This window comes from Musca domestica, unplaced genomic scaffold (assembly GCF_030504385.1).
Source record: "Musca domestica strain aabys unplaced genomic scaffold, Musca_domestica.polishedcontigs.V.1.1 39, whole genome shotgun sequence".
Classification (NCBI taxonomy): Eukaryota; Metazoa; Arthropoda; class Insecta; order Diptera; family Muscidae; genus Musca; species Musca domestica.
The window spans coordinates 1,604,926-1,629,136 of NW_026712326.1; the positions used below are offsets into that span (position 1 = coordinate 1,604,926).

The 24,211-nt window shown below is 36.1% G+C and overlaps 1 protein-coding gene across 1 annotated transcript; it reads right to left on the reverse strand.

Annotated features, from left to right (window-relative positions):
• Window positions 1-6,313: 6,313 nt before the first annotated feature.
• On the reverse strand, window positions 6,314-21,773 carry LOC101893183 (circadian clock-controlled protein daywake). The gene is made up of 6 exons (XM_005178438.4): window positions 21,113-21,773; window positions 13,514-13,632; window positions 13,327-13,448; window positions 7,130-7,263; window positions 6,830-6,982; window positions 6,314-6,757 (listed from the first exon to the last, which is right to left on the reverse strand). Exons 1-6 carry the CDS (start codon window positions 21,180-21,182, stop codon window positions 6,603-6,605), a joined length of 753 nt encoding a protein of 250 aa, XP_005178495.1. The 5' UTR covers window positions 21,183-21,773; the 3' UTR covers window positions 6,314-6,602.
• Between the last annotated feature and the right edge of the window lie 2,438 nt (window positions 21,774-24,211).

The following is a 24,211-nucleotide window of genomic DNA, read 5'->3' on the forward strand; positions in this document are numbered from 1 at the left end:
GATATTCAGGGAAATATATCAAATACAGCTCAGAAATATCTTTTCCAAATTTTATCGAGATCGGTTCAGATTTGGATATAGTTCCCATGTATATTTTTATCCGATTTCAAATTAATTTTGCACCAAATGGGCAATACAAGTTCGAATTTAAAAGATACAAATGCTTCGGCATATTTAGTCCTTTGAATTTTAAATTATAATTATAATCATAGCGTGTATGATTGAATTCTCCCCTAAAAACTTTTAACTATTAAGTGGAGCTCAACTAAATTAGCAAAGTGGTGTAGGGTATCATAAAATCGGCCCCGCCCGATTTTAGGACTTTCTTTACTGGTTTTTATTTCATCCTGTATGTCTATAGAATGATACCAAAATCGTTGCATAGTCTTATATTTCCACTATGGCCTCTTTTGATTATCGGGAAGGGTTAAGAAGAGAGACTTGAAAAACCTCTCTCTCTTTCAGCTCCTTTTTCTCTCCTATATCGAAAACGAGCAACATTAACAACAAAGCTGACGTGCAGTTAATAAATGTTTAAAATGTTAATGAAAAAAAGCCCTAAGATTACTCTGCTACGACATCATCATTAAAATAACTCGACACGAAAAAAAAATAAATCTTATTTTTTTACATTTGTTTGATATTCATGTAACCAAATTCATAATTTATACATGTCGTCGTTGTCGTTTTCGGTCTTCCATTGTTGTCGGCAGGAAAATTGCAACGAAAAACACGTCACAATTTTGATGAAACATTCATTCGATCGATCCACACAAAAAAAAAGAGCAACAACGTCAAACGATAACTTTTGAAATTTGTTGCGTTTTCTTTGTTTGTTTTTTTTTTCATTGGAAATAAAATTTAAATTTAATTTATCAAATGTTTATTCAAATATTGGATAATAAATATTTGAAGATACATACATATAAACGGAAGGGGTTTTTACGATTTTCAGAACAAATTAATAATTTAACATTGAATAGATCAAACGCGTTGTGTAGTCTCATGATTGATTGTCACATTCATAACGGCTGGCATTAAATAATCTCCAATTCCAGTGAAGAATTTGTGCTAGGCTTGCTTAGATTTTCCGGTAATTACATTTAAATTGATATGTGAGGAAAATCTTGAAATTAACCAGAACAAATCTTATTCGAAAGATTATATAGATTATTGTAAATAATTTAAAAATTCTAAGAAGAAACAAGTCCGTCTGTTGAAATCACGATAAAGCTCCCACTATTAAAGTATAAAGTTCTGCAACTTGGCACAAGCATTGATATCACTGTGTGTAATTATACAGAGGGCATTTGGCCATTTGATACGGCCAAAACGTGTCACATCGATATAACAGGTCTCCCATAGGTCTATTTGGACCAAGTCCGTTTCAGGACATTTGGGGTCGATCTAAGGGTGTCCGTCTGTATGGCTGGCTGGTGTGTACGATAACTCTCGAAGGCAGTATCGGATTTGTTCCAAACTTGGTATATCAAAATATTATTATCAAACTTAGATTGAGTTCGAAGATGGGCAATATCGGTCCACTCCTTCTGGTACCTTCCCCACAAAATGTCAACATTTTCAAAGAAAATAATTTACTGCACAGAAAGAGAAAGGATAATTCGGGTTTGCTCCAACTTTGCGAAACCTAATATTTATACCAGTGTTACCACCAGTCACCAGTTTATACAAGTGTTACCACCATGTATAAATATCGGTACACTCCATCAAGTACCTTCCCCAAAAAGGATCAATATTTTGAATAATTATTACTCTCAAAAAATGTGATGTAAGTGTCCGAATGTCTTCAAATTACACACATTACAATATTTTTATTAACCCAAGGTCTGGTGTGAATATGGAATATATCGGTCCACTCCTTCTGGTACCTCCCCCACAAAGGTTGAAAATTTTGAATATCCATGAAGCTCATAAGACGTGAAATTAACTTCCGATTCCATTCAAACTTGGTACATCTCAATATTTTCATAAACACAAGATCTGTTATAAATATGGTAGAGATCGGACTATTCTTTCTGGTACTTCCCCCACAGAGGGTCAAAGTTTGGAAAAACAAAAAAGGTCATAAAATCGGAAATAAGTATCTGGTTCTCTTCAAATTACACACATCACAATATTTTTATTAACCCAAGGTCTGGTGTGATGGAATATATCGGCCCACTCCTTCTGTTACCTCCCCCACAAAGGGTAAAAATTTGGAATATCCATGAAGCTCGTAAAATGTGAAATTAATTCGATTCCATTCAGACTTGGTAAATCTCAATATTTCCATCAACACAAGAACTGTTATGAAGAAGGTAAAGATCGGACTATTTCTTCTTGTACCTCCCCTAAAAAAACGAGAAAAACTTTTCAATGAAATCTAACGACATATTTTTTTACATTTTTTTAAAATTTTATTGAATAAAAACAAAAAATGTCGGAAATAGCCTCAAATTTTAGAATAAGTTTAGATTTGTTCGAATTGGTCACCTTTGGCACCAATTATGGCCTTGAAACGGCCAATGAAACCGTCACACGCTGCCCGAATGTTGCTCTGCGGCGAAGCACTTGCTTGAGGTGATCGACACATTGGTATTTTTTAGTACCAACCTTTCTTTCCAAAATACTCCAGACACAATAGTCCAACGGATTGGTGTACGGAGATTTTTGGTGGCCATTAAGCGCTGGAAATGAAGCGTGGAACCTCATTTTGTAACCATTCTTGGATGGCGCGTGCTAAGTGCGGTGGTGCTGAGTCCTGTTGGAATGTCCAAGGTATGCGGCTAAAATGTTTGCGTGCCCAAGGCTTTAATATACCCTCCAGAATGTTTTCGCGATAATATTCGGCATTTATTTTGATGCAACGGTCGATTAATATGAGCGGAGTGCGACAATCGGCTGTTATGGCGGCCCACACCATCACCATGGCCAGCGCTTGAGTTCTGGTTGCCAACCGAAGGTGCACATGTTCAGCTGACCTCTTTGGCAAGTAAACACGATGATTTTGTTTGCTTACAAACTGCCGGGCAATGAATGTTTTCTCATCTGCAGTACACCACTTTCGGCCAAGCGAAGCAACTCTTTAGCTCTTTTGAGTCTATTTTCTTTCCGTTGGGGTGAAAATTCTTGCACTTTTTGAAATTTCAATGGCTTTACCCCGAGCTCATTTTTCAATATTTGCTGAAAGGAATATTGCGATATGTTCAGCTCACGAGCTATTTTTAGGCACTGCGACGCGGGTTTCGATCAAGTCGCTTCTTTATTTTTTTAAACCATTTCTGCTGATGTTGTTGTTTTCTTCCGTCCACTTCCATTACGTCGGGCTACGCTACCAGTATCACGGTAACGGGCGATGGTGCGAGACACAAAAGATTTATTCACATTTAAATGCTGCGGTCCTCTAACGATAGCCACTTGTGGTTTTCCAGCCAAATGTAAAGAAATCACACTATCACGCTTGAATTCCATCACGAATAACTTTTTTTCTGGAGAATTCTCACCAAAATGTTTTTGTACGCTTGTAAACAATATAATAAGCTGTCACTGGAATAATTTTAACAGCTGTCGGACAAGTGGCTTAGAAATGACAGTAGCCTGAAGTTCGTTGCAGTTTTTTCATCTCAAAATTTTGAATAATTATATCACTCAGAAAATCCGAAAAAGCATATGATTCATTCTAAATTTCACACATTCCGATATTTCTATTAACACAAGATCTGTTGTGAAGATGATAGATATCGCCCCACTCCATCTGGTACATCTCCCACAAAGGATCACAATTTTCAATTCTTATATCTCTTATAATTTGAGAAGCAATTCAACGATTCTTTTCAAACTTAGTATGCCTCAATATATTTCTCAAACAAAAATCTGATGTAAAAATGGAATCTTTCGAACAACTCCTTCTGGTATCTCCATACAAAAGTTCGAAATTTTGATTGTTCGCATAAAATTGGAAATAAATGTTAGCTTTTCTTAAAATTATCAAATTCAAATATTTTTATCAGTGTAAAAGTTCGCTATTTTGGCGAACCCTTCCCTAGAATTCAAAGTAATCACATTAAGTGGCCACTCATCCGAGTTTAATAGGGAAATCTTCTTTTCCTCTCTTTTAGGATTTACAATTACCAAGTTCAAATTGTAGGGTAGAATTAGCTGCACTCTTTTCTGCACTTTCTCCTAAAAGTTTTACAAATATTATAAAAATTATCATTATCATATAGTTTAAATGGGGCAAATTGTAATATTTATATCAGCCGTAAGTCAGATACGAAGAGATAACCCCACTACTTCAGAATCTTCCCCATAAATGGTCAACAGTTTATGATTGTTAAAACGCAAGACTAAAGGGCTAAGTACATAAGAAGCTTGAAGTCATGGCTAGACATATTTTGTGACATTTCACAAAGGGATTACAGAGCCGCACTAAAATCCAGCCGTCGTTTTCCATTATAATTTGACATTAATATGCCTAGCCATGACTTCAAGCTTCTTATGTACTTAGCCCTTAAGGATATACAATTGACGACAAAACCGACTGATACTTTTAAACTTGTTTTAACTTAACCGGAAATGCTTGTTATGCAGTGTACTATACGGATTTAGGAGACTTAGTCTAAGGTCGTTTTGAACTGCAGAAGAGTCTTGGAAAACACTGGGTTGTCCATCAAGCTGGTCATTTTAACATTCCGGGCAACGAGACTGCAGACGAATTGGCCAGGTTAGGATCCGAATCAACTACCATTGAAGTAGATAACTCGGTTAAACCACCAGTGTGCCACTTTCTACAGGTTATTCACACTACTCTGAGAGAATCAAACAAAAATGGCTGGACGAAATCGGTTGCACTATCTCCAAAAGAATCTGGCCCACACGGCCTCGGAGAAGAGAACAAAGTCGATACTGCCATTGTCGAAACCTGATTTAAAACTTGTGGTGGGTGTCATCACAGGTCACTGTAAGGTGAGGGCAATGACCTCGAAATGGGATAGCGATGACATTGACTACTGTAGGATCTGTCAAGATGAAGTAGAAATTGAGACAGTCGAACACTCGCTCTGCCACTGCCCAGCACTTATTAATGTGAGACACAGGTTGTTGGGGGAATTAGTGTCACATGATCTGTCTTCTTTTTCTAATACCGATCCTACAGTAATTCATCAATTAGCCAGTGATTAAAGACAACAGGCCAAATTCCTTAGCCGTAGATACCACTCTATAACTCTATCTTCTATCTTCACTCTCTTCCATCAACCATTACTTCCTTTTTTCATTTTACTATTCCTGGACCTGTAGGTCTCCGAGTGGAGCGGTTACCAAACGGTAACTGCGCGTGCTTTAACCTAACCTAACCTAACCTGGGTGACTTAGATATAAATTCGGATAAAACAAGTATATGGGAGCTATAGCTATATATGAACCGAAATTTAACACAGTTGATTCTAGGATTAATTTGGTAGTCTCTGCCGAAATTCATCCCATATGGGCTAATATTACACATTTGGCGAACAATATATTCGGAATCGAACGAAGATATATATGGGAGCTATATCCGAATCTGAACCGATCTCGATTAAGTGTGGCAGAGGTGTTTCTGAACTGCATTTGATATCTAGTACAAAATATCATTTTTATGAAGTGCATATTACGGATGTAAACACCAAATCGGATGAAGCATATATGTGGGAGATATAGCTACATCTTAAGCGATTTTCACCAAATTTTTTACACTCGTTTCTTGACTGAATTAGGTCATATGTATCGAAATCCCTTCTATTTGGGCTGATATTAAACATTTATATAAATTTGGTGAAAATCGGTTCAGATATATCTATATCTCCCAAATATATTTTTCATCCGAATTGTTGTATTTGTTCTCCACAGCCGTAATATACACTCCGTAACAACGATATCCGGGGAAATAGAAAATAGTTCAGAAACACTTTGCCAATTTTTTTCGAGATCGGTTCAGATTTGGATATAGCTCCCATATATATCTTTATCCGATTTCAAGTTATTTGTGATTTGTGCACCAAATGGGTAATACAAGCCCGAATTGAAAAGGCATAAATGACTCGTCAAATTTAATAGAAATCGATTCAGGGGAGGATATTCCTTTCATATATTAGTTCCTTTGGACTTAAAATCATAACAATAATTAGTAAATCTCATAAAAACAATATATGTATAGGAGTGTAGGGTGTTATAAAGTCGGCCCCGCCCGATATCTCCAATCGTACTTATTATACCATAAATTTTAATATGGAGAAAAAAAATCCTCAAATAAAATGAAAAACTCTGTAGAGAAATATTTTTAATTTTTTTTATTTATTTATTAATAACTTATCGAATAAACAATTAGCATTACATGGTAAAATAAATATTATTTCATTTTCATTAGCAATTTAACAAATAAATTGTTTTCTTCGAACTCGGGAGGGGGAAATATCTTATCCTAAAGAGAATTGATGTGAATTTAGGCGAAAACAATTTCGCATACTTAGTATTTTAGGAAGAAAATAAATTACGGCTAACTTAAAGCTATGATGCGGATATGTCAATTCACGATCTTAAATGATGTTGATGGTCATCACGATCATTTAATTCAAATTAATCCATTCATCGAGCGGTATGCGGGCAAACAGACGATCCATAAAGTTACGCATGACCAATGTGAGTTTTGTGCGCAAGGCTGGTTTCATTTCCTTCAACAATTCCTGGGCATTGGAGTTGATGAAGAGATTCAAGGCGGCCTCTGTGGGAGGGTATAAGAATTTTTAATTTCCCCAAAAATTTCGAATGAATATTTTAGAAAAGTTCTACTTACGTATAACCGAATTGCCATTGGCAATATTGTCAACACCCATCTGAATGTCCTTGACATTGAAATCCATTTTCACCTGCTCCGTGGTCAAATATGTGCGGCCATCTGGTCCCTCATGTGGTGTGGCCTTGAAATACATTTTCGATTTGACACCCTCTGTAATGGCGGAGAACAATTATGATTATGATGGTTCGACTTTGGTGAGAGATTGTTTGTTTTGCATGGAACACGCTTAGCTTAGAACACGCAACACACAAACTAGTTTTTCAATTCCGCAGCCATTGCTTCTAGCCGTTTACTTACCATATTCGCCCCAATATTCACCGGCACCAGATGCTTTGACCAAAATCAAAACACCGCTTGAACGATATTGGGCTCTAACCTTGATGCGAGGTATCTCACAGGTCAATTGAAATTGCAATGACTCCAAATCGGATCTGCGGGGAGAGAGAGAGAGAGAGAGAGATGATAAAAAAATGATTGGCCATAAATCAATTTTGGTGAAAACATGTTTTCGAATGTTTGTTTGAATGAATCGATTGCGAATTGTAATTCGCACAAACGAGTGTGTGGCTTTTTTGGATTTGATCTAAAGAAGTTGCGCAATGTTTGTTAAGAAGGAGAAGGGGGGTTTTTGAGTTAGTCTCAGAGTCAACTTTCCGGTATATCACATTGAGAATGCGACAGTAATGTTGTAACTTAAACATAAGCCATGATTTTGAATTCGAAGTGATGGCGAAAAAGGGTGTTGCAAATAGACACATTGGAAATGGTTGAAAAATGTTTAGGATAAATTAACAATTTTTAAGAGAAACATTTTTCAGATTGTAAGTACATTTATCAAAACCAGTTTTGAAGATTTTTTGGATTTTTTCAAAATATATTTTTTTAAGGAAAAATAAGATGGATTTTCCATAGATACAGGGATTATGGAAAAAAATCAAAGACTACGACAGTATAGGTCTTTGTAAAATAATGTTTTAGATTTTTAAAAATAATTTTTAAGGGCCAGCAATGTTGATTTTTTGAAAAAAAAAGTTTAAAAGTATCTGTCGGTTTTGCCGGGAGAGGTACCAGAAGGACTGAGCAGATGAATTCTTTATTCACATCAGATTTCAGGTTACACGATTTTAAAAGAATAGCTGTTTCGCAAATTGTAAGAGATATAAATGTTGAAAATATTGGAATTTGTGAAATTTGAAGAGAATCGGAGAATGGTGGTTATTCACAATTTCGACCCTTAGTGGAGGAGGTACCAACAGGAGTAGGCCGAAATATTCGATCTTTACACCAGGTCTTGTGTTTATAGAAATATTGGGATGTGCCAAGTTTGAAAATAATCGGATGTTTATTTCGCCTTTTTATGAGCTATAGAGTTATTCTCAATTTTGACCCTTTGTGAGGGGGGGGGGGGGGAGGGAGGGAGGTACCAAAAAGAGTGGACCGATATTCCATCTTCACCGCAGATTTTGCTTTAGTAGAAATAATGGGATGTGTGTAATATGAAGAAAATCGGATGCTTTTTTCGGATTTTATAATCGCTTTTGTTATTCAAAACTTTGACCCTTTTGTGGGGGAGGCAGCAGAAGGAATGGTCTGTCTCTACCATCTTTATAACAGATCTTGTGTTGATAGAAATATTGAGATGTGTCTAGTCTGAATGAAAATCCGATATTAATTACGTATTTTATGAGCTTCATGAATATTCAAAATTTTTGACCCTTTGTGGGGAGGGGTACCAGAAGGAGTAGACCGATATACCCCATTTTCACACCAGACATTGGGTAAATATTTTTATTAATTTGTGTAATTTGAAGAAACCCAGGTACTTATTTCGAATTTTCTGATCGTCTTGGTTATTCAAAACGTAGAATCTTTTTGGGGGAGGTACCAGAAGGAATGGCCCGCTCTCTACCATCTTTATAACAGATCTTGTGTTGGAAAATATTGGGATATACAAAGTCTTGAATGGAATCGGATGTTAATTTCGTATTTTATGAGCTTCGTGGGTATTCCAAATTTTGGAGCTTTTTGGGGGAGGTACCAGAAGGAGTGGACCGCTTTATTCCATATTCACACCAGACCTTGGGTTAATAAAAATATTGTGATGTGTAATTTGAAGACAATCGGACCCTCACATCACATTTTATAAGAGTTGTAATTATTCAAAATGTTGACCCCATGTAAGGGAGGTACTTGATGGAGTGGACCGATATTGTCCATTTTCGCACCTGATTAATATTAGGATTTGCAAATTTAGAGTAAAATCGGATTATTTTTTCTCTTTCTGTGCCGTTTATTATTTTCTTTGAAAATGTTGACATTTTGTGGGGGGAGGTGCAAGATGGAGTGGGCCAATATTGCCCGTATTCGAACTCGATCGGAGTGTGACAATAATATTACGATGTACCAAGTTTCAACCAAATCGGATACACCCTTAGAGATTTATCGTGCACACCAGCCAGCCTAAAACAGACGGACGGACATCGCTAGATCGACTCCAAATATCCTGAAACCGATTTGGTCCAAAGAGACCTAGTGTCCAAAACCGTTATTTCGATGAGGCAAGTTTTGGCCGTATTAAATGATTCATACCCCCTCTAGCCGAAAAAGTATTTAAAGGTATTAAATATGGTACCCTTTGAATGTGATGAGGCAGTAGAGCTGCGGCGGAGAGTAGTAGTATTAAATTTGGTACAATTTGAATTAGGTAAGATTGACGCATGAAGGTAGTTTTGGTCATTTGAACTCATGTGTACTACATGGTACAAATTTTGGTACAATTTGTATTTGAGCGAACTGATAGGGCTGGAATTGGCAAATTCGATTTCTATTGGCTTATGTGATGCAGGTTAAAATTTCGCAAGTAGAGTTTATATTTGGAGGTTGTTTTGGAAATACGTACTAAAAGTACGAAAAGTATTAAAAATTATTAACTTTGGTATTGCGGGAGCTAATAGAGCTGGAAATCAATTTTCGGAAATGGGGTTGTGGAAGGTGGCTTGGGAAATGTTTACTAAGTGCAAGAATTGTACTAAATTCGGTACAATTTGGTTTTGAGTGAACAGAAGTAGCTGGTAATTTGAAATATGGGTATTGAGGTCACTGCTTAGATAAATAGTTGCAAATTAAACATGCGTACGAAAGGTACTAAATGGTACTGATAGAAAATTGACATTTGGGTTACTGTTAGTGTTTAGGTTTGAGATTTGGAGGTGGCTTTGCAAAAACGTACTAAAAAGTACTAAATGGTACTCAAATTGATATTTGTGGGAAAATATGGACTTGGAAGTCTGAAATTTGCCAATGGAAACACCTTTTCTACGGTTTGGTTGATACATTGAAAATCTGAATCTGAACTTTGGAATGGAAGTTTTTGTTGCTGTGTACGATAGAGGAACTACACGGTTTTTCGAACAATAAATGGATCAAAAGTACTAAAATGCGCAATTTGGTACCATTTGAAATTATCTAAAATTATAGAGTTAAAAGTTTTACATTTGGAATGAGAATTAAGGTTGGAAAACAGGGTTGATATAAGGAGCTTGTTTGGAAATATATATTTCATCACTGTAACTGTGTGGCGTTTAAAAAAGTACTTAACGGTACTAAATTTGTAGGAATAGAGGTAAACTTATGAATTGTGCTATAAGGTTAAGTGTGGATTAGACACGGGCCAGTTTTCGGTAGGTTGTGTAAGAACAGAAGTGAAAATATAAATATTGATATAATGATATGATGATAAAATGCTCATAACACGCATTTGTGACCGAAAATTAAAAAATGGTATTAAATTTGGAACATAGAACAGAGGTTGATGATATTCGAGGAATTTTCTTTTTAAAAAAACCAGCTGATATAGTATCGGTGATTTCGTTTCTAAGGAAAAACAAAACTAAAATAGTAGATTTTCTAAATCTATAATTTTTTAAAAAATGAACACAGCGACTCGTTGAGCTATTGACATGATATGGACGACGAGTTATCTATGATCTACTTACGTTGTATTAACCTAATATTGATGAACTATTGACGAGCTATTGATGAATTATAAATGAGCTATCTATGTTTTTCGATGAGCTATCGGTAAATTATCTATAATCTATCTATGAGCTATCGGTTTGATATCAGCGAGCTACATTACTCTTGTGGTTCTTTAAATAATCCCTGCCCATTTGGCCTTGGAAACAATTAAAGAATCCATTTAACAAGAAATTCTGTGGATATATTTTAAAAGTTTTGTTTAAATTATTCTTTTTTTACCTTCAAGTATAATCTCAAACTCATCCAAGTAAATTTTGCATAATTTCCCCATCATGCCATTGCCACACCAGTTTGGGCGCCACAAGTAACAGAATTCAATTGAGGCACAACTCGAACACACATGAGTAAATACATATGTATATGCTTTTGTGGCACCTATAAATTTCTGTTCTGGCTAACCATTGCATGCCACACAAACACACCACTGGACGCTTGGTCTGGTCCGACTTGCAACAAAGTGACCAAATGCCGTCAAGGTCGTTACAAAAGAATCGATACATCGTCTACACCATTTGGAGGAACAAGTTTAACGAGTCTCGTTTATAGTCCATTAATTTTGGCGGTCTAGTGACATGAATGACGCCGCTTACTTGCATTACTATATATATTTTGCGGATGGAGTTACGTGCCATGTTAAAAGTACATGTACATAGATGCATATGTACATATATATGGAGGTCATTGGTTAGAAAAAAAAAAAAAAATAATAATATGAATGTAAATATGAGGATTTTGTTTTGTTAGGAGTTTAGAAGAATGGAAAATTTATTGGCTTTTTGGAGGCAAGAGCCATTTTTGTTGATTTTGAAGTTGTGGTAAATGTTTCCATACGAAAGATATATGAATGTAATGCCGGGGAGAAATAGAACTTCCCTATTTAAAATATTTACCAGAAAGAGTATATGGTCGACCAGAATCCCGGAAAAAAACTAACAACTATCGGGATGTACCGTTATATGGGGGATATACCTAAACAATGTTCCGTCACCGGAACTAGAACCCATTATGACCTACATATACTAATTTTAGGCAAATCGTGGTGAAATGTGGCAAAAATGATCAAAAACCGAACATGGGGAGATACCATTACATGGCGGCTATACGAAAAGAAAATCTATACATACAATGTTCCGCCACCGGATCTTAAAACCATTATGACCTACATATACCAATTTTTAGACAAATCAGTGGAGAACTGTGGCAAAAATCATCAACATTTCGAATATCGGGAGGTACCGTTATATGGGCGCTATGCCAAAACGTTGACCTATACATATAGTGTTCCGCCACTGGAACCCATTCTGACCTTCAAATACCATTTTTAAACAAATCCGTGGAAAAATGTGGCGAAAATCATCGAAATTCCGAATATTGGGAGGTATGTTATTTGGCGGCTATAAGAAAACTTGGTCCCGACACCGGAGCTAAAACCCATTATGACCTACATATACAAATTTTTGGACAAATCAGTGAAAAAATGTGAACAAATTATCAAAATTCCGAATATCGGGAGGTACAGCTACATGGCGGCTATACGAAAACATGGACCTATACGTACAATGTTTCGCCACCGGAGCTAGAACCTGATATGACTTACAAATACCAATTTTTACAAAAAATGTGGCGAAAATCATGAAAATACCGAATATCGGAAGGTACCGTTATGTGGCGGCTATACCAAGACGTGAATCGACATATCTGATTTTCAATACCAACCATCCTAGACATAATACACATTGTTGTGCCAAATTGTATAGCTCTACGTAAAATAATGTGGGGTGTATCATGATTTTAACAAGCAGACGGACTTACGCTGATTATAAATATTCGCACTTGAGCCAGACATACAGACGGGCGGACAACAACCTACAACCCTAAATCGACTCCAACTAAGAATACATACAACGCTTTTATACTGGCTTAAGTCATCGGCTGGCTTCTTTGGGAAGGAACAAAGGAGTGTTGGGCCAAAATTGAACTAAGTAAACCTATAACTCCTTTTTTCCTCTACGAAGAAGCCAGCCGATGACTTAAACCAGTCAAAAAAAGCGTTTTATATATTGTCACCTTTATTAATGATAGTGGGTATTAGTATTGCTTGGTTCTGTATTATTTTGTAAACAAATTCATCCTCTTCTTCTCTCGTTTGCTAACTCTCTTATATTTTCTCCAACCATGGCTTTGCCTTAGGCTGGAAATACATAAAGCGCATATTTGGCTGGCTTAAGTCATCGGCTGGCTTCTTCGTAAATGAACAAAGGAGTTTAATTGGAAAAACAAACAATTGCTACATTTGTATTGTGAGAAAGTAAGAGACAAACTCAACTCTCTCTTGTGCAAGAGAGTATCTGTAACTTTAGGAACAAAGTTTGTGAAATACAACAATCGGAACATTTAACATCCGTATCCTTTTTTCTGCACAAATATAAATAATTTTGTTTGCAATTCATCCTTACCTCACATTTGTTATTGTCAAATTACTAACGCCAAATGCCTGAATATTACGGAACAGAGCCCGATAACCATCTGGGCCCGAACCCAATGAAATTCCAATTTCATCGATATCGACTGGTTCAACCTGAAAGAACCAAAAAAAAAGTTAACTGTTTCTCTTCACCATCGAATCGAATGCGCAATACCCACCTCATACATCTCCAGTTCGGGAATACCTTGCCGCAGATAATGCACCAATTTGTTGCCACTGTCACGTAGACACTCGTTGATAATTTGCTCATCACGAGGACATTGCTGCAGATAGTAGGCTGTAATATTTGATAGAAAAACATTTTTTATTAATAAAAAATTGATTTATTGTCTATAAAAAAATTTTGAATTGAATGTAGATATTTTAAAGAAAAAAATTAAATTTTTTGATTTAAGAAGAAAAGTTACCGCTATAATAAATATTTCTTGGAAGAACTTTGACAAAAAGCATCGAAATCTGGTTAGAGCTATGAGCGGTCGGAAAAATGTTGCAAACATTTTACCGGCAAGGATCAGTTTCTCATAACGGGGAGGATCCTTATCAGGAATTTCAAATAATTATCTGGTCGATTTGACTTCTGTAACTGTTTCGAAGAGAACTGAAATAATTGAACCATGTCTTCTCTGAACGCCTTGTCATCGAAGTTTCTGTAATTACCAATGGACCAGAATTTCCTATTCACCATGACACGTTGTAATCTCAGTGATACAACTTCCGTTGGGGTTCATAAGGTGAGTCCATGTTTGATTTAATTTTACAATATAATCTTACATTTATTAATAAGGGCAATATCGCGACTTAACAAAAACAAACGGAAGATTCATTATTGTCTTAAACTGGAGGGTATCATATGGGGGTTGAATATGTATGTGCTGGGGATATACATAAGAAACTATAGAAATGTCAGTCGGTACGGTGGATATAAGATTTAGCAAATTTAAGAAGTGAGCAGTATGCTTTACAAAGAGGTTACTAAAACTAAGCAAAACGCCTTTTCCAGTCTAGATACTCTTAAAAAAAAAATCTTGGGAACCATGATAGAATCAGGAGGGTAAAACCATACAATAAGAGGTCAAAATTTTAACTCTTATAAAATGTGAAATAAGGATCGGATTCTCTTCAAATTTCACACATTTTCTGAACACAAGATCTGATGTGAAGATGAGATATATCGGTCCACTCCTTCTGGTACCTCCCACACTAGGGTTTCAACATTTTCTAATAACCATGAAATGAACATCCGATTATTTTCAAACTCAGCACATTGTAATATTTCTATCAACACAAGGTCAGATGTGGAGATGGAATATATGGGTGCACTCTTTCTGGTACCTCGCTCACAACGGGTATACATTTTGAATACTTATATTCCTCATAAAATGCGAAATAAGCATCAGATTTTCTTCAAAATTTCGCACATCATCGTATATATCGGCCCACTTCTTCTGGTTCTTCCACCACAAAGGGTTATCATTTTTGAATAACCAAAACGCTCATAAATGGCGAAAAATCACTGACTTGTTTCGCAAATTATGAGAGACATAAGCAAATTGAATGAAAATTTTGACTCTTTGTGGGGGAGCTGCCAGAAAGGGTTCGTAGATATATATAATCTTCACAGATATTGTTTTAACAATAATGCTTACATGTGTGAAATTTGAAGAGACTTGGATGCTTATTTCGCTTTCTTAAGCGTGTTGTTTTTTAAATCTTGAACTCTTTGTGGGTGAGGTACTAGAAGAAATAGTCCGATCTCCACCACCTTTATTACAATTCTTGTGTCGATGGAAATATTGAGATGTGCCAAGTCTGAATGGAATCGGATGTTAGTTTCGCGCTTTAAGAGCTTCATGGATATTCAAAATGTTGACCCTTTGTGGGGGAGGTACCAGAAGGAGTGGACCGATGCATCCCAACTTCACAGCAGATCTTGTGTTGGTAGAAATAATGGGATGTGTGAAATACGAAGAGAGACAGATGCTTATTTCGGATTTTATAATCATTTTAGTAATTCATTTGATCCTTTTGCGGGAGAGGTACCAGAAGGAATGGTCCGATGTATCCCATCTTCACACCAGACCTTGGTTTAAAAATATTGTGATGTGTAATTTGAAGATAATCGGGCTGTTATATCATATTTTGTAAGATTTATAATTATTCAAAAATTTAGCCCTTTTGTGGGGGAGGTATTTGATGGAGTGGACCGATATTGTCCATTTTCACTCCTGCCTAGCACTGATGCGAACATAAGAATTTGCAAAGTTGGAGAAACATTCGATTATCCTTTCATTATCAGTGCAGTAAAAAACATATTTTTTTTAAATTTCGACCTTTTGTGGCGGACCTTCTCCAACAATTATAGGCAGACCATAATAGAAATAATAACAAGTAAAAAAGCAGTAAGTTCGGCCGGGCCGAACTTTGAATACCCTCCACCATTTGGAACGAATTAGAAAATTTTCAAAAAAATAAAATCCATTAATTTTTTTTAAGTCTTTAAAATATCTAATGTAGGAAGGTGCTGATATATGGGGGTATATATGATATTGCGGACCTATTAAGACAAATCTATGTCTGGCTGTAAAGTACTCACAAGGACCTTCTTGTGTGGATTTTCAGATAATTCCATAGGAAAAAGTTGCTAAAATCATCAAACTATTGAATATCGGGGGGTACCGTTATATGGGGGATGTACGATATTGCGGACCTATATAAACAATTCCCTTTCAGCGGGTAAAGTGCTCACAAAGAACTCCTTGTGTGGATTTTCAGACAATACGATTTGAAAATGTGACTAAAATCATCAAAATACCGAATATCGGGGGTACCATAATATGGGTGCTGTACGATATCATTAACCCATATAAAAAATTCTCTGTCGGGGGGTAAAGTGCTTACAAAAAACCCCTTGTGTACAATTTCCGTTGAAAAATGTGGGTAAAATCATCAAAATACCGAATATCGGGGGGTACCGTTATATGGGGGATATACGATATCGTGGACCTATATAGATAATTCTCTGCCGAGGTATAAAGTACCCACAAGGAACTACTTGTGTGGATTTTCAGACAATTCCATTGAAAAATGTGGCTAAAATCTTCAAAATACTGAATATCGGAGGGTACCGTTATATGGGGGCTATACGATATCGTAGACCGATATAGCCCATCTTCGAACTTGACCTGCCTGCAGACAAAAGAGAGATCTGTGCAAATTTTAGCTTCCTATCTTAATTCGTTTAGACTGTAGCGTGATTACAACAGACGGACAGACGGACGGACAGGGCTAAATCGTCTTAGAATTTTAAGCTGATCAAGAATATATATATACTTTGTTGGGTCTAAAATGATTATTTCGATGAGTTACAAACGGAATGACGAACTTAATATACCCTCCATACTATGTATGGTGGAGGGTATAAAAATTTAACATGAACCGACTGGCGAATATAGGATTGGTATCGGTCTAGGACCAATGTAGTGTTGTAGGGTACAATGAGTTGGAAGTTGGGATCATTGGTAAATCTTGGACGGAATTGTATGCTCTACGGACGAACATGACTATATCGATCGCAAGGTATCCTTATATGAGGGCTTGGACTTCCATAGATAATTTTCCTTAATTGTGGGTGATATCAATTACTCCAAATATCTATTTTGGAATAGTTCCGTGAAAAAAGGAGGGTTTAAAAAACGACTATGAAGTATTGGGAGATTTCGAGAAATATACGAACTCGTGGACTTGAATAAAAGTTTTTCAGCTGAACAATAAAATATTGTCAATTTCGATTAAGGCTGATTGGTCGAACTTAGATGACACATAAGCTGTTTCATTAAAAGTTTACAAAAAAGTCTAGCCAACACTAATAAAAATTCAAATGTTAAACGAATTCACGCCAACAAATTTAAAATAAGTTCTTACAACTTCGAGACGGGAAGTTATACAAATGTGAAAGTCTGAATCACATCCTAAATTGTCTTGTAAAAATATTTTTTTTGTATTTTTCATTAATAATTTATATATCTTCGGATAAGATTTCAATAATTTTATAATAATTCCCCCTCGCCCTCATCATCAAATATATTTTTTTAGGAAACCTATTATTAGCATTTTATATTTTCTTTGTTATTGTTTAATGTGTGTATTTTGTTTTACAACATTATACTGTAAATACATAAACGAGCTGCTTTGAATCGATGCATAAAATTATTTTATGCCAAAAATATTTTTGTTATTGTTGTTATTACTGTGAAACGTAAAAAAGGCGTTTTGTAGCAGTGAACGACCCGGAGAAATTATTTTTTAAATTGCTTTGTTACTTTTTTCTTCTTCCTTTTTACAGCGTTTTATTTTTGTTTTTGCTTTTTATGAAAGCATTCGTGATTTGCAATCTTCTTGTAAATTGCAATTTCTTATGAAGTGAAAAATATTGTAATTATTTTTTGAAGGTTATAATTAAATTTGTGTAAATTTCCATGAATTGGAATGAATAATTTTTATGCCGGGAATAGGAAGAAAAAAATTATAATAGACCTTAACACAGAACTACGCCAAGTTTAATTTAGTGACAACTACAAAAAATGTATATGTCTCGAGCTGGTGCTCTCCAACTCTATATGTGGTTCTTATCATTAACTTAGAATCAATGCGATCTTTAATAACTTAAGAACATATCTACCAAGTAATATAATTCTTTCCATTTGTTTTAATTTTAAAATAGTTATAGCTCTCATATATATGTTTCATCCGATTTGGGGCTCACAAGCGTAATATGCACTTCACAACAATGATCTTTGGTGCCAAATATCAGATACAACTCAGAAATAAGTGCCTAAAATTTTGTCGAGATCGGTTAAGATTTGGATATAGCTCACATATATATCTTTATACGATTTCAGGTTTACTGTGCAACAAGTGGCTAATATCAGCCCAAAAGGGTTGAATTTTGGCACATCCGACGGAATTCAGAGCAGAAGTGAGGACTTGTTAAAAATCAGCTCAGATATAGCTATAGCTCCCATATATACAGGGTGAAATTAAAAACCAGCAACCAATTTCAGACTAAGCAACTCGTCCGAGAGCTGTTAAAATTATTCCAGTGACAGCTCATTTGGTGAGAATTTTCCAGAAAAAAATTTATTCGTGATGGAATTCAAGAGTGATAGTTTGATTTCTCTATATTTAGCTGGAAAACCACAAGTGCTCCATCGTTAGAGCACTCCAGCATTTAAATGTGAATAAATCTTTTGGGTCTCGCAACATCGCTCGTTGTCGTGATACTGGTATCGTAGCTCGACGTCAAGAAAGTGGACTAAAGAAAACAGCAACATCAGCAGAAATGGTTCCAAAAGTAAAGAAGTGACTTGATCGAAACCCGCGTCGCAGTGGCCGAAAAATGGCTCGTGAGCTGAACTTGTCGCAATATTCCATTCGACAAATATTGAAAAATGAGCTCGTGGTAAAGCCATTGAAATTCCAAAAAGTGCAAGAACTAACACAGCGACAGAAAGAAAATAGACTCAAAAGAGCTAAAGAGTTGCTTCGCTTGGCCGAAAGTGGCGAACTGCCGAATTTGGGTTTCTCCGATGAGAAAACATTCGTTGTCCAGCAGTTTGTAAACAAACAAAATGATAGTGTTTAAATATGCACCTTCGGTTCTGGTGGCCAGAACTCAAGCGCCGGCCATGGTAATGGTGTGGGCCGCCATAACAGCCGATGGTCGCTCTCCGCTCGTATTAATCGAACATCAGAATAAATGCCGAATATTATCGCGAAAATATTCTGGAGGGTGTATTAAAGGCATGCAAACATTTGCCTCAGACCTTGGATTTTCCAACAGGACTCAGCACCATCGCACACAGCACGCGCCACCCAAGAATGTTTACAAAATGAGGTTACTCGCTTCAATGGCCACCAAAATCTCCGGATACCGAAGTGTCGATACTGCAGAGCAACACTCGGGCAGTGTGTGACGATTGGCCGTTTGAAGACCATACTCGTGCCAAAGGTGACTAATTCGAAAATAACTAAACTTATTTTAAAATTTGAAGCTATTTCCGACATTTTTGCTTTCATTCAATAAAATTAAAAAAAATAAATGAACTGAATTTTGGCACTTCCGACGAAATTCAGTCCAGAAAAATTTTGGTGAAAATCGGTGCAGATATAGCTATAGCTCCCATATGTTTCATCCGATTTGGGGTTTCAAGTCCTCACATATGTAGTATGCACTCCACAACAATTATATTTGATACCCGACATCAGATACAGCTTGAAAATACCTCTGCCAAATTTAATCGAGATCGGATCTTCATCCAATTTTTCGATTATTGTAATATTATTGGATAGATTTTTTCATATTCAACCGAAGACGGGGACCTGCATAACTAATTTTTTCTGTCTATAATGTCGCTAAAATAGGGGCTATACGAAAACGTGGACCGACATGCCCCATTCACAGACGGACAGACTTACGGACATCACTAAATCAACTTAGAATGGAAGATATATTAAGTTCGTCATTCCGTTTTTAACTCATCGAAATAATAATGTAAGACCCATGTATATACATCTTTGTTCAGCGTTAAATTCTAAGACAATTTAGCCTTGTCCTTCCGTCCGTCTGTTGTAATCACACAGACGAAATGAATAAAGATGGGAAGCTAAAACTTTGCACCGATCTGTCTTTTGTCTGAAGACAAGTCAAGTTCGAAGATCGGTCCTCGATATCGTATAGAACCCATTTGACGGTACCTCCCGCTATTCGGTATTTTGATGATTTTAGCCTCATTTTTCATTGGAATTGCCTGACATTCTACACAGGCCCACTTTACCCCCTGAAAAAGAAATGTCTATATAAGTACACGATATTGTACCACCTCCCGATATTCGGTATTTTTATAGTTGTAGCCAAATTTTTCAATGGAATAGTCTGAAAATCCCGACAAGGAGATCCTTCTGAGCACTTTGCGCCCTGGAAGAGATTTGCCAATACAGATTCACGTTTTAGAATATGACCCATATAATGGTACCCCCATATATTCGGTATTTATTTTAGAGACATTATTCACCGGAATAATTTTAAATTTCGTATTTGAAATTCGCAATTGATACTACAGCCTATCACAGAAAATTGTCTGTGCAGGTCCACGTTTTACTATAGCCCCCATATATAGTACCTCCCAACATTCGGTATTTTGATCATTATTCATCGATTTTTTTTCAAGTTTCGAATTTTAATATTTTCAAAACAAAAATCAGTTAAAATCTTAAAAATACCGAATGTAGCCGTTATGTTAGGGCTATACGACGACGTGTAGCTTTTATCATAAGCCATTACGTCGTCGTATAGCCCTAACATAACGGCTACATTCGGTATTTTTAAGATTTTAACTGATTTTTGTTTTGAAAATTGCCAAATTCTTTCCAAATGGTGAAGGGTATTCAAAGTTCGGCCAGGAACTTACAGCTTTTTTACTTCTTTTCTTCTAAAAATACCTCTTTTGGTCCTATAATCAACCACCAGGATTCTTTTTTAAAAATCGTCTGAAGTCTTTTTTTTAAAAGAATACCTTCAAAATAATAATCGTAAAATTAAATTCCACATTCCATTGTGCATATCTCGTTGATCTTCTCGTTGGCTTCCAAATTTGAATAGTTCATTTCAAAATTCTCTTTTCAATTTTCTCCATTGAATAAAAAATGTAAATAGAAAAGTGGCAGCAAAATATATAAATAAATAAACATTTATAACTTACGTTGTTGTGCCCGCACGGGGATGATGCTGGCCAATAATGACGTCAAAACAATTAGAACGATTTTGAACATTTTTACCGAAAATCGTTTTCGAAGAAAGTAAAAGTTATTATTTTTTTTGTTTAGATATAGACTAGTTAACACTTTTCTTGTTGGCTGTTGGGTTATAACCTTTTGTTGCACCAAAAATCAATTAACAGTTCTTCACTTCGCCTTTGAATGGACACTGAGTGACAAACAGCGAAAGTTTTTACTTTTTTACTTCAAATCGATCGTTAAAATATGTTAATGTTAATGTAGTGTTGACCACGTTTTTTCTCTCTCTCTATCTCTCTCACTCTCTCTTGCTCTATCACTGTTTCAAGTAATTTCACTTTGTCTTCTGGAGGTGGTCAATGACTGGCGGACAAAAATTGGGTCATGACCCGATTAGGTTTTTTTAATGGTTAATTTATTCGAATAAAATATTCAAAAAGTTTTTTCAGACACTTTTTTTATTAAAATAAACTCTTTTGGAATATTTAATAATTTTAGATGTTGTTGTTTTTTTATCTCCATGTAAAATTCAATTTCTGGTATTGCATTAAATTACTTCTTCTTTCCTTTTTCTGAGATCACTTGCTTGTTATTCTTGACTCAAATAAAGGCAGGCAGGCAGACAGGCAGCCCAGCAAGCAAAATTTACTATTTCGACCGGTCGTCGTGGTGTACAACTTTCACGCGATTCACTTTACAAATGACTCGCTGTGTGAATGGGTTCAGCATTTTAACCATCTTCGAAATCCAAGAAATGCTTTTGTTTAATATTTTCCACGATTCGTTTTGTTGTAGTTGTTTTTGTTTTCTTTCTTCTTTCTTTCCTTTGCTGCTTTCTTGGCCAATATCAACAACACCAGTCCGCCGAAAGCCATCATCCAAGTCAGGCGCGTAGAAAGGTAAACAAAACATAGCCAAGCCAAGATTTTTAATTGCATGAATGTTGTATGCGTTGAGAGTGTGTTGGTGTTGGTGGTGGCATTGTGTCCGACTGTGTGTGCTTTGTTCGAAAGAAATGTTTCAAGAATGCCTCGAAAGGGGAAATGTTTGCTTAACCCATTGTGTGCAAATATGAGTTGGAAGGTATAGTTCAAGGCTTATTTGGCAGGTGAAAAAATAAGGCGAATTTTATATTGCGGTTCTCTTTCCGTACGAAATTTTAGTTTACAAATTTATCAGGTACTAGCAAATGCCGGTTATTTTGTCATCGAAAAGTTCACCTTAAAGTTTTAGATTCGTTCCAGCAATTCGTGTTAGGCATTTTTAGTACTTAGCAAGTAAAAAAACAGCTAAGTCCGGCCATGCGGAACTTTTAATACCCTCCACCATTTTGAAGGATCTTGAACAATTAAAAAAAAAAAAAAACATCGAAAAATACCACTGAAATGAAAACCTTTATAAGAGGGCTATACGAAGAGGTGGACCTGCATAATTTTTTTTTTCATGGCTAAAATCATGAAAATGCCGAATATCGGGGGTTGCCTTTATATGGGGGCTATACGATATCGTGGACCAATATATAAAAGACTTAAAAATCTTGCATTTTGAATTTTATCGGATATTAGTTAATTCATGGCACAATGTACCCCCATCCAATTCTTCTGTCCAAAAGTATTACAACGTCACCACATACAAAACCTAGAAACCAACTGTGACCTCAATAGTAAATATTTCAAAATTTCAGATCTATCCCTTCACCCAACTTAAAATTTGGTACGCATATCGAAAAAAAATTACAGGGTGAGATAAAAAAACTGCAACAAAGTCAAACTCCCTAAGTAATAACATTCTTTTTTAAATGTTATTGAATGAAAGCCAAAAATTTCGGAAATAGCATCAAATTTTAGAATAAGTTTAGATTTGTTCGAATTGGTCACCTTTGGCAGGAATTATGGCCTTCAAACGAACAATGAAACCTTCAGACGCTGCCCTGTGTTGCTCTGCGATATTTTGGCCCATTCCCGGCGAAGCGCTTGCTTGAGGTGATCGACACTTTGGTATATTTTAGTGCCAACTTTGCTTTCCAAAATACCCCACACACAATAGTCCAACGGATTAGTATCCGGAGATTTTGGTGGCCATTGTGCGCTGAAAATGAAGCGAAGAACCTCATTTTGTAACCATTCTTGGGTGGCGCGTGCTGAGTGCGATGGTGCCTGTCCTGGAGTCCTGTTGGAATGTCCAAGGTCTGCGGCCAAAATGTTTGCCAGCTCAAGGCTTTAATACACCCTTCAGAATATTTTCGCGATAATATTCGGCATTTATTCTGATGCCACGATCGATTAATACGAGCGGAGAGCGACAATCGGCTGTTATGAGGGCCCACACCATCACCATGGCCGTCGCCGACGCTTGAGTTCTGGTGGCCAATCGAAGGTGCACATTTTCAACTGATCTCTTTGGCAAGTTAACACGATCATTTTGTTTGTTTACAAATTGCTGGACAACGAATGTTTTCTCATCGGAGAATGGAGAAAACCAAAATTCAGCAGTTCACTATTTTCGGCCAAGCAAAGCAACTCTTCAGGCCTCAAACCACTGCGACGCGGGTTTCGATCAAGTCGCTTCTTTACTTTTCGAACAATTTCTGCTGATGTTGCTGTTTTCTTCCGTCCACTTCCTTGACCTCGGGCTATGCTACCAGTATCACGGTAACAGCGAGAAAGTACACTTTTCCAAAACTACCTCTATGTTTTAATCCCTCTCAACCACAACACCAACAGGTACATCCATTTCAAATTTCATGATTTCAGTTCTTTATATTCTCTCATTACCAAATTTAGTTCAATATAGTACTTTTTGAACAACTATTGTACGCATTTCCAAACCCACCTCCACATATCTGAAACCCAGACTCCAATAGTGACATCTATATCGAATTTCAGCTCTATTCCTTCACACAATACCAAATTAAGTAAAATTTAATTTAATAACAACTAAATCCATATCTCAATCCCAAATAGCAACAGAGACCTCAATATCCAATTTGAGGACCCTATGCGTTCTCCCGATACCAAATTCAGTACTTTTTGAACAAATATAGTTCGAATTTTCAAATAATCTAT